Raw genomic sequence first — 12,404 nt, forward strand, 5'->3', positions numbered from 1 at the left:
TTATAACATTTATGTTGTAGAATAAGTATTTGTAATTTCATTAGTGTGGGCATTCTTTCCATCTATGCAGATGGTACCTTAAGTTTCCATGGTCCCCAAAACCTTATCTCCACTGAGCTCCTTTAGACCTAATTAGGCTTACCTTTGGATGGCACTTACTAAATGCTTCTAGATTGGCATGACTTGTGCTTTTTTACTATAGCCTTTGAAAACCCAAAGATGACATTCACAGCAAGGTGAGAGTAGTGGAAAAGGACTTCATTGGTGAGGACTGGTGTCACTTGCCATTTTTTATATGGGATGAAATTGAGTTAAATGACTCAAGCAAAGGGAATGGAAAGGCAGGATTTTTTGAGAGTTCTGTAATTTTTAGTCTGTTGACTAGTTCAGGACAGGATTTTTCCTCCTTGAAAAATTACTTTTAGAGAGAAAGTGTTAGCAAGATTTTGCTTGTGAGGGATTAAAGGGTTCTCCATATTTTCGCAGCATAGGTATATAACTAGGATCTGAGGATTAACCGCCCACCATAGCATCTGGTTTCCCTCAATGTCAGAATCTGCCTAGACTGTCTTTAATTTTGGCTCTACACTATCTGGTCTAACTATTTTAATCTATTTACCATCTCCCTAATGTAATCTCATTTTAATTCACTTGAATGCTTGAGTGCAATGGCCAGAGGCCATTGACCCCTGGTACTGACTTGCCCTTAAGATGGAAAAGTGGCTGAGAGAATTTGTTTTCAGATATAGGGCATCCCCTGGCCTTGTCTTGTCTTTGTGGTCTTTCCCCTTCAAGTACAGCCATACCAGCTCCTGTGTATAGGCAGCATGGGCCAGCAGCATACATGCAAGGGCATAGACATCATGAGTCCCTGATGCTGCTTCCTAAAGGATGGTGATCAAGAGCCCATAAACCGCAGCCATGAAAGAATGTACCTCCAGGTCTTAGTTGATGGGTCTAAACTGCCCAGCTATGCCTATCTGACTCCTTAATTTTACTTTATTTTATAAATATAGGTAGCTTTATTGTCAACATACAGAACAAGTGGCCAAACTCATGAAAATAATGACTTGTCTGGGAAAAACATTCTATGAGCCTTCACTCTGTCTTCTTTCAAGTGTTTCACCCATCTGTAAGACCCAGTGAAATTGGACTACACTTGAACCTAGCTATTCTCTGTAGACTCTTTGAAGGATTCTCCAGCACATACCATTTGTTCCTTGCTTTCACCTTCTTTCGTTTCTGCAACTCTTTCCATCTTCCCCGCTATCTTGACTTTGGATTGGCTCCAGTCCAGAGAGAAGCCTATGAAAGTCTTTCAGATTGAGGCAGAAGTTGTCTCAAGTTTCAAGATCTCTTTGTTCTGTCTGTTCTCTGTGTGTTCTGATGATTTGCCTGGTTTCTGACACACTGCCTTACCTTGACCTCTGGAAGCTGTCTTTTCTCTGGTGTCTAAAAGCTTGTCTGATTTCTGACCCATTTGTTATCTTCCCTAAACCTCTGGTACTTGACTCCTAACTGCTCATAAGTATTCCTCAGATCTAATTTACTCCTATGCATGTTCCCCATATCCTTTTTCCTTAATCATGTCAATATTCTCCTCTCTCCCTGCAATCTGCCAATACCCACACATAAGTATACCCTGAAAATAACCCTGATTATATGGTTGCACTCAGATTTATATGTTAGATTTGGGGGGAAATGGCCTATGACTATCTTATTGTTGATGCTAAGGTATGTTAGACAATTTAGAGGTTTGCATCAGTCTGTCTTTAAGCTAGTTACTACCACTAGTTGTTCCTCTGTCATGCTCCTGTTCTCTGTAGTCAGACTGGGGACTCCTAGTAGTCAGAGTTGGGGAAGGAAGGAGATCTTACTGGTTATCCCATTTCTCTTAGGGATTCCACTACTAACATTTCACCTTCTCCTCACCCCAATGATATAAGGTCTTTGGGGGAAAAGTAAAAAAAAAAAAACAGATAAACAAAAAACTTTGTCCATACAAAATTTGGGAACCTCTGACTGCTTTGTTAAGTTTAACTTAATTTAAACTTCCTTACAATTAAATTTTTTTTCTCTAGTCTTATATTAAAATATTACTGGTTTTTTTTCCTTTTTAAAATTCTGTATTTATTCAACTCAGGTAGCATTTATTTTACTTTATTGTAGCTTTATTGTCGACATACAGAACAAGTGGCCAAACCAGAATTCAGATCCAGGCTTCCTGATGTCGAATCTAGCTGTCTTCTCACTCTATCATGGTAGATAGGAATTTTAAACCTGGGTCTCCTGACTCCTGTTCTGAAACTCCTTCCACTCTACAAGGCCATCTCTGCAGTTTGAGGTTCCACTGTCTGCTATCAATGCACTGTTCTGTTCTGCCTCAGAGACATTTTAAAAAATGTTCTGGAATTTAGCCTTTAAAAATAAAATGGTTTTGTATATGGGTGGTGGTGGTGGTGGTGGGACAACAACATTTTCTTAAAACGGGACTTAGCAAGATTCTTAGAGAAGTAGTATAGTGGAGTAGATGGTCAGGAACACTTAGGTTCAAATTCTACCACAGACACTACCTACATGATGCTGTATAAGTCACTTCCCTCTATGGACTTCAGTTTCCTCATCTGTAAAATGAGGTGGTTGGACTCCATGACCTCTAAGGTCCCTTCCAATTCTAAATCTATGATCCAGTGAAAGGTAGGGATATTTAATCTAACTATTTATTAATTTATTTTGCTATCTAGTTCTATAGAGGAACAATGTCTCTATACCAGCCAGCAGGCTATTTTTCATACTAAGCAAAAATGCACTAAAATATATGGGGTAAATGATCTCATAGAGACTTTCGGAGCTGATAAGCAAGGAGAGGTCAAGAATGCAGGAGGCCCCTAAGTTTAGCTGGTAGCAATCAGGCAGAGACATTAATAGTATAGCAATGACAGGCATCCCAGATGAAAAGCAAAGGGATGTATTGAGTGTCATTATTCCACCCCCCTCCAATAACTTCCTACCTCAGCATTTGTACGTCAGCCTTTATCTGTAATAATATTCTGAGTTGAGTGAAGAACTCAAAAAATACTGGCAGTTTTGTCTATATTACATTATCTTCATTCCACATATAAGGAAATCTAGATGGCTTGGTAACATTCATATTTCTGATCTGGATATTTAAGAAATGCCAAGATTTTAAATTTGCAAATATATACTAAAATCAAAATAAGTTTATTTGGCTAATAAACTCAGTGTTGTTATCTTGTGGATCACTTGTTTTTGTGGTATTAGTTTGCCCTTAAAGTTTTGTCTTTCTCTTAGCATATTAAGAATATGTAGACTTAAAACCACTTTGAACTTCGTTATGCTTTTGTGCTGTTGCATTGTAGGTCTTATCAATTATAGTGTATTAGTAGAAAAATGTTACTCTTTAAAGATGAGAACTTATTTTCTCATAGTGAAAAATGTCATCATACATTTCATAGGAGTTTGGCTATTTGTGTGAGTCATAAGCCTGAGAAGACATGGACTTTTAGAAATTTTAGACAGCCAAAATCAGGAAGGTCTCTTAATTAGTCCATTATATAGAGTAAAATGTAAAACTGTGTAACCACCTCTGAAATAAAGAACTTTAAAGAATGGGAAAGCATCCAGTATCTAGTAGGTAAGTGGTCAACAAATATAAATAGTTTTACAAAGAAGTATATTATTATTATTATTATTGTTATCATTATTATTTTTAGGCAATTGGGGTTAAGTGACTTACCCAAGGTCACATAGCTAGTAAGTGTCAAGTGTTTGGTCTGAGACCGGATTTGAACTCAGGTCCTCCTGACTTCAGGGCCAGTGCTCTATCCACTGTGCCACATAGTGGCCCCGAAAGAAGCATATTATTGTTACATTTTAAAAATTCAGAACTTAACAAATACCCCCCAAATAATCATTTCCATATACATTGTAGAACAGGAGAGGATTCTACCTGAAACAGTTACTCTGTATGATGTGGAGCTTGGTTTTCTTTTTTTAAGTATACAATAAATTCAACATGTAATTTTATTTTTTAAAATTATTTATTTATTTATTTTTCATTTTCAACATTCACTTCCATAAGATTTTGAGTTTTAAATTTTCTCCCCCTCATTCTCCTCCCTTTCCTGAAGAAGGCATGTAATCTGATATAGGCTCTGCTTATACATTCATATTAAGTATATTTTCACATTAGTCATGATGTAAAGAAGAATTAGAACTAATGGGAAGAACCATGAAAAAGAAACAAAGCAAAACAACAAAAGAAAAGAAGGGCAAATAGTATGCTTCCATCTGCATTCAGACTCTATAGTTCTTTCTCTTTCTATAGCATTTTCCATTGTGAGTCTCTTGGAGTTGTCTTAGACCATTGCATTGCTGAGAAGAGCTAAGTCTATCAAAGGCAGTCATTGCACAATGTGGCTGTTACTGTGTACAGTGTTCTCCTGGTTCTGTTCATTTCATTCAGCATCAGTTCATATAAGTCTTTGCAGGTTTTTCTGAAGTCTGCCTGCTCATCATTTCTTATAGCAAAATAGTATTCTATTACATTCAAATACCACAATTTGTTCAGCTATTCCCCAATTGATGAGCATCCCCTCAATTTCCAATTCTTGGCCACCACAAAAAGAGGTGCTAAAAGTGTTTTTGTACATGTTGGTCCGTTTCTCCTTTTTATTATCTCTTTGGGATACAGATCTAGAAATGGTATTGCTGGGTCAAAGAATATGCGCGGTTTTATAACCCTTTTGGCATAGTTCCAAATTGCTCTCCAGAATGGTTGGATCATTTCACAACTCTACCAACAATGCATCAGTATTTCAATTTTTCCACATTTTCCTCAACATTTACCATTTTCTTGTTTTGTCATGTTAGTCAATCTGATAGGTCTGATGTGGGACCTCAGACTTGTTTTGATTTGCATTTCTCTAATCAATAGTGATTTAGAGCATTTTTTTTCATATGACTATAGACAGCTTTAATTTCTTCCTCTGAAAACTGCCTGTTCATGTCCTTTGACCATTTATCAAATGAGGAATGATTTGTGTTCTTATAAATTTGACTCAGTTCTCTATATATTTTAAAAATGAGGCCTTTATCAGAGACACTGGCTGTAAAAATTGTTTCCCAGCTTTCTGCTTCCCTTCTAATTTTGTTTGCACTGGCTTTGTTTGTGCAAAAGCTCTTCAATTTAAAGTAGTCAAAGTCATCCATTTTGCATTTCATAATGTTCTGTATCTCTTTTTTGGTCATAAAGTCTTCCCTTCTCCATAGATGTGATGGGTAAACTATCCCTTGCTTTCCTAGTTTGCTTATAGTGTCAGCCTCTATATCTAAATCCTGTACCCATTTTGACTTTATCTTGGTATAGGGTATAAGATGTTGGTCTATGTCCAGTTTCTGCCATACTGTTTTCCAGTTTTCCAAGCAGTTTTTGTTAAATAGTGAGTTCTTATCCCAGAAGTTGGAGTCTTTGGATTTATCAAATAGTAGATTACTATAGTCATTGACTGTTATGTCTTGTATACCTAACCTATTCCACTGATCCACCAAACATGTAACTTTCAAAGCTGTCTTTGTATGAAGTTACTTCTTGCCTTCTTTTTATTCTCCTCTCATCTTTTTTTTTAACCCTGTCATTAACTTTCCTCTCCCATCCACCTTTCCCCAATCCCCAGTGCCCATTGGGGAAAAAACCCCCAATATAACAAATATTCATAGTCAAGCAAGACAGATCCCTACAGTGGTCATGTGTGTGTGTATGTATCTACATACATATATACATATAAGTGTGTATATTATATATATATATAATATATGTATATATATTTCTCTATCTTAAGTCCATGACTTCTCTTTTAGGAGGTGGGTAGCCGGTTTCACTGGTTCATCATTGGGCCTCTGGAATCATGGTTGGTCTTTGTATTACTCTGTTCCACTTATTGAGCTCTCTGTTTTTAAAGTGCACCAGAATTTTAATGATTACTATTTTTGTAGTATAGTTTGAGATCTGGTATTGCTAGAGCCTCTTTGCTCTCCTCCCATTTTTCCCATTATACCCCTTGAGATTCATAACTTTTTGTTCTAGAAGAATCCACTTATTTTTTTTTTCTAGCTTTACAAAATAATCCTTTGGTACTGAAAAAATTTATAGGGAAGCACCTGAAAAAAGTTCATATAAAGCAAATTAATTCGGGTAGTATTGTCATTTTTATTATATTGCTCAGTCCACCCATGAACAATGACTGTCTCCTCTCCTCTCCAAAACTGGGTCTTCGTATCTTACCAGGTTGGAAATGAAACAGCAACTCATGGGCCCAGTTCCAATACTGATGAGTAGAGCAGCTTTAATCTGCTCCCCCTGGGGCTCATCATATTGGTGCTAGATTTAGTGTGGGCACCTGATTTGTTTTAGCTCTGCTGCAGCTCAAACTCCTAAACTCAGGCAATCCAGCAGCCTCAATCTATCCCATAGCAGAGTAGGTCTTTGCCACACACATGATTTTTTTCTGTATTTTGTACTTGTATTCTTATAGTTTAGAAACTGATTAGCTACCTGAGCGTATCAAAGAAATACAAATTTTAAAAATTCTAAGCTAGACTACCCACACCAACTAAATTGACAAAAATAATTAAAAATTATAAAATTCAAGGCTGGTGAGGCTGTGAAGAAATAGGCACACTGTTGGTGGATCCAAATATCTGCTTTGGGTAACGTAAATCGTCTAGAACTACAAAGCTCTTCACACCACTTACTAGGTAAAAATGCTAATACTAGGACCATAGTGTAAGCATGCTATTAACAGCTAATGGGCCATCTTTACAGGAATATTCATAGCAGCATTTTTAATAATAGCAGCAAACTGGAAATAGTACATTTGTTCAAGAATTGGAGGATATTTAAACAAATTTTGGGCAGCTGGTGTTTAGAGCACTACATCTGGAGTCAGGAAGACCTGAGTTCAAATCCTGTCTCAGCGACTTACTAGCTGACCCTGAACAAGTCGCTTAACTTCTGTTTGCCTCAGTTTCCTCAACTGTAAAGTAGAGGAATAATAGCATCTACCTCCCACGATTATTGTAAAGATCAGACAAGGTCATATTTGTAAGTACAATGCCTGGTGCAGGATAGGTGCATAATAAATGCCTCTTCTTTTCCTTCCCTTCCCTAAAAGATTGATGTGCATTAGTGGCATGAAATATGAAGAACAGAAAGGAATATAGTAAGTCATACAAAGGAGAGAAATCAGGACTAAAACAACAAAATGCAGTTTATGATCATTAATGGGTAACAAAATCTATAAGGACAAACAAAAAACATAGTAGGAGAAATTTTTTTGAAAGGATGATTTTGTTACTACTTTGTTCGAGTTAATATGTTATACACATATGAAGGAAGGACTCTTTTTCCTAAAATGTGAAATGGTTCAGAGGGGAGTTTGAGACAAAAACACCTATAATTCTTGCTACCAGGGAGGCTGAGAGGCTGGTGGACGTTTTGAGCTTGGAGATTCTGAGCTGCAATGTTATGTCCGTATTAAAGTCAGCATTAATATGGTGAGCACCCTGGGAGCCTGCAGGCCACCGGGTTGCCTAAGGAGGGGCAAACTGAACCAGGCTGGAAATGAAGGTTAACACTCTTGTTTTGATCAGAGTAGAACTGAGATGGTGAGTAGCTACCTTGTACTTCCAAGATGGGCTAGATGTGGGGAGGCCCAGCCTTGAAAGAAAGAAGGAAAAAAACAACAACCAAAAGAGGAAGAGGGGTAATATATATTCAAAGTAGGACAGAATGGAAGCACTTTCTCCTGTTTGTGTCCCCCTTGTATCTCATGGACCTGGGAAATGTGTCCCCGGCCAGCATTTGTCATATTTGTTTTACCTCCTCCCACTCCTCTGTGGTAGTACCTTTGAAGTCTGTGTGAAGGCTGAAATGTCCAGTTTACTCCTAACATTCCCCTCAAAACAGTAACTCTGGAGCTGGGAGAGTGTGTAATGGGCCAAGAGGTGAGAATATTTCAGACTTTTTCCCCATGGCCTCTTTGTATCTAAAGAAGCCCTTTTGTACATCAAAGGGGAGAACTGGGTACAGTACAGTTTATTTTTGAATCTTGAAAATTTATTTTGAATTGACAGGGAAGATTCAATTCTATGAATTCATTTATTTAGTAAAAGTTCGTCTGTAGGAAATGGACATTGAATGAAGCACAGAATTGAACAGGAGGAATCATATCCGGGAAACCATAGAGGAAAATGACCTCCAGCTGTTCCACGCTTCAAAATAGTCTATCTTTTTTTAATAGCGGTACTCTTCCTGATGATGCGATATGGCTGTGATTCATACCTGCAGCCTGAGAAGAAATGCAACTGCAGACGACCCAAAGAGCAATGGAAAGACATCAGAGGATCGGGTTGGCTGCAGGATCTTCCCAATGAGGATATGTTTGTTAGAAGTAGGATATGAAACATCATCAGGCAGGTATATACTTGGGAAAGGGGGTGGCCTATTCATAAGAAAGTTTTTATAGATGGACAACTTAGGTCCTGCACTGGTATACAGGAAATAGAAAAAAAAAGCCAGGCAAGAAACCAAGTGGTCTATCAGGTGCGGGGAACCTGTGGCCAAAACACCACACTTAAGGACCTAGAAGGCCACATGTGGCCTTAAGGCTGCAGGTTCCCCACCCTGGGTCTAGGTAGTTCTTCTAGGGAGAAATATGACCAGGATGACAAAAGAGGAATGGATTAAGGCCTTCACAGGTGGCAGAAGCTCCTGCACTAAATGAGATAAAAGACCCATGTAAGTGTTGAGGTTCATTTGTAAGTTGACAAGGACAGAGGATGAATCTATGATTTCACTGATGTAGGGAACTGCCAGGTGAGGAAACCCCACTACTAGTGCAGGTTGGCCCCTTTTCTGCAACTTAGAATCTAGAGAGTTGTTTAGAATGCTGAAAAGTTAAATACCATGTCCAAAATCACACAGCTAGTATGTATCCCGGGCAGGACTTGAACACAGCTCTTTTTGGCTCTGAGGCCATCCAACTCTCTAGTTACCCTGTCTTGGCTGCTGCTATTTGTAAGTTGATTCTTTGAATTTAGAACATGGTTTGCCCTAGAAACCATATTCTTCGTGGTGGCTAGGTTCCTAGCCTAACTGTTGAAAGCCTATTTAAACCCATCATGGAACTGAAAAAAAAAAAACACTTGTAATGAAAATCTGGAAAATCAGTTGTGATATTGTGTTAATTGCACAAAATGGAAAGTCACCAAAATTGAATAAGAATCAGTTTTATTATTTATCCAGAATGTTGGTGCTTAAGGAATAGAAAACTTAATGAGAAGATGAGAATAGCAATAGCTACATTTATATCAGGCTTCAAAGTCTGCAGAGCATTTTACAAGCATTACCTGATTTTATTGTTACAACAACCCTGTGGGGTAGATGCTATCATTTTCTCCATTTTTGCGAATGGAGAAGCTGAGACAGACAGGTTAAGTGACTAGCCCAGAGTCACAGAGCTCTTAGACTGGATTGGAACTCAGATTTTTCCTGACACCAGGTCCAGCATTCCATCCACTGCACCATCTCATCTTCTAGATACCTGGATGAGAAATGAGAGGAAAACCTTTGTGGAGATTCAGAAGGGGAGCTCTAAACACTGTAGGGTACAAAGGTTTGTGATAATGGTTCCTCTGAGGCACTTGAAAAAGTTTATAGGGAAGTCTGAACTGCTGATTTTTTATTTGAATCAAGGAAAATTACTTTTTAACACACAAGAGAAATTGTAGTGTTTTGGAGACAAGTATCTCAGGCCGTGTCTTTGTACCTTCCGCAACCTTTTGTTTGCCCAGTTGTATGACACCATTATTAGAGACATTCTCTAAATGTGAGACTGACAGGTTCTCTATATCATATAACTCCAGATTAGAATCAAGTTACTTCCTTGGTTAAGTTTCTTTTTACTGACATTCTTTAGAATTTCCTCAGAGCTCTTAAAATAAACAAACTAAGAACAAAGGTTTTTTTTTTTAATTTTTGTTCCCCAAACAGCATCCATATAGTCTCCATGATTTCATTGCAACACCCTTCAGTGTTTTTTCTACAACATATATATGTGTATGTGTAAATTATATATGTATGCCACACACACACACACACATATATATATACACACACATATATATTTTGTCAGAAATCTCTGAAGATAGATATTTCCTCCCTTCTGTATCCCTTTTGTATAAAGGTTACATAAAAGGTATAGTTAGTGTTAAATAACCTTTTTTTTTAAACCCTTTGGTCCATTGTCTGCAATAAATAACTTACATTAGGAAAGAGAAACACACCTTGATGTTAGAATGAAAATCATCTTGGAACCTAAATGTCCTCCTGGTGCATTGTTTAACAGAAGCACATTTTTGAAGGGAATATAATTCAAGGCCAAAATGATGAAAAAACCAATTCCATTTCATCTAATTTTATTCACCACCTGAGATTCACAGAAAGGTAGATGAGTAGCTTTCCCTCCAAACCAGCCAAGTCATCTTTCACAGCTCAGGGTGGTTTGCTTTTCCTTGGAGATGTAGCATCTACCAGGTAATTTTTTGTAGAAGATCTCAGTTTTATCAATCTTAAACATTTGAGAAAACACCATAGGTCTCTCCTAAGTTATCGCAACAAATGTCTCAAGAAAACCAGAGGCTGCTTTTTTTGTCAGCACTCCAACTTCCCCACTTACCTTGATGCTGTGTAAATTGCCCTGACCTTTAACCTGTCACACCACCTAAGACATGCTACAAATATCCTATTGTGACTTTTACCTAATTTCAAATCTTCATTTAGACTAAGAACATTTTCTTGAATCAGCATCAGGGTAAAAGCAGTTTTACCCTAATGGTAATTGTCAAGGCATACAACCAACAATTTTTCCACGTCAGAAGTAATAACACTTTCTTTTTAATATTATGGTTGATTTATGGATGTAGGTTCTTCATATTTTAAAAAATTCTGGCTTGGTCTTTGATGACCATCTTAATAGTGATATAATTTAAACCAAGTACATACCCAATCGGAGTTAAAGCAATGCTCTCCTTTCCCTGAATGACTTATTACGTCTAATTTCTCATAAAAAAACTTAATAGATTTTCTTTTGCTCAGAATAGGTATTAAAAACTCTTGCCTGTTCATCCCCAATTAGGCTGATGTGATGTATAGAATACACACACACATATATTTTTATTTACACACATATATCTATCTCTGTGTGTGTGTGTATATATATATATATATATATACATATATATATATTATATAAGCAAGAGGAAGAGGAGGGAAAAGGAGAAGGGAGGGAGGAAAGGAGGAAAAGGAAAGGGAGGGAAGGAGGGAAAAAGAGAGAGAGAGAGTGACAGAGACAGAGACAGAAACAGAGATAGAGAGACAGAGAGACTTATAAGTGGAACAGAGAGAAAAAGATACAGAGAGATTTTCCAGAGGCAACTGAGCAAGACTTAAAAGAGAGAGAATGGAGAAAGTAGAAAAAGAGGATACATGTAATGTGAGAATGTGATTGCTCTTAGGTGAAGTTAAGTGAACTGTCAGTGGTGAAAGACAGGAGAGAAAGAAGGGAGTCTATGATATTCCTGATGTAAGGATGAAGGAAAAAGAAAGGAGATTTGGGTAGAATGGTTTTCCTGCTGGGAGGAACTTCATAAGAGTGGAGACTAGGTCTTGTCTAAACATTGTAATTCTTCTAGCAATTAGCAGAATACTCTCTGCACATATTAAGAGCTTAATAAAAACTTGTTTTATTAAATCGAATTGAATTTACAGCGTATAAAATTTCTATGAGGTATGCAGTGTGGGTATTATTGCCTCCATTTTACAGAGAAGGAAACTGAGGCTTGGAAAGGTAAAATGATTTGCCTGCACATAGTCAAAAGCTATAAAATAATGGAACTAGGATGAGTCTTTTGATTCCCATTTAGTAATCTTCCCACTACCTTGCCATCTCTTGCACAATAAATCACTTAATTCCTACCAAATATATTTTTAACAGCTATTGACAGGTGGGCATAAGGAAGTGACAGCACCATGATAACTTTATGACAGTTAGGTACTCTAGTGGCTAGAGTGTTGGACTTGGAGTCAGGAAGACCTGACTTCAAATCATGTCTCAAATCCCCTGGGCCAACTTACATAACCCCTCTCCCGTTCTGTTCCCTTATCTACAAAATGAGGAATTTAATAGCACCTACTCATAGGCTTGTAAAGAACAAACGAGATAACATGTAAGACGCTTTGCAAACCTTATGACTCTCTACACATACTAGCACAAAGGCCATTGGGAATACTTATGAAGAGGGGGTGGGCAGGTCATGTAGCCAGA

The 12,404-nt window shown here is 37.5% G+C and overlaps 1 protein-coding gene across 1 annotated transcript in view; it reads left to right on the top strand.

Moving 5' to 3' along the window:
• Positions 1 to 8,345: 8,345 nt before the first annotated feature.
• PDE8B (phosphodiesterase 8B) overlaps positions 8,346 to 12,404 on the top strand; it is a 255,279-nt gene continuing 251,220 nt past the window's right edge. Inside the window, exon 1 of the mRNA XM_027863365.1 lies at positions 8,346 to 8,429. Within this exon, the coding sequence (XP_027719166.1) occupies positions 8,346 to 8,429 (84 nt within the window). The remainder of the gene's footprint in view (positions 8,430 to 12,404) is intronic.

The sequence above is a fragment of the Vombatus ursinus genome, unplaced genomic scaffold, assembly GCF_900497805.2.
Source record: "Vombatus ursinus unplaced genomic scaffold, bare-nosed wombat genome assembly UNPS02014772.1, whole genome shotgun sequence".
Lineage (NCBI taxonomy): Eukaryota > Metazoa > Chordata > Mammalia > Diprotodontia > Vombatidae > Vombatus > Vombatus ursinus.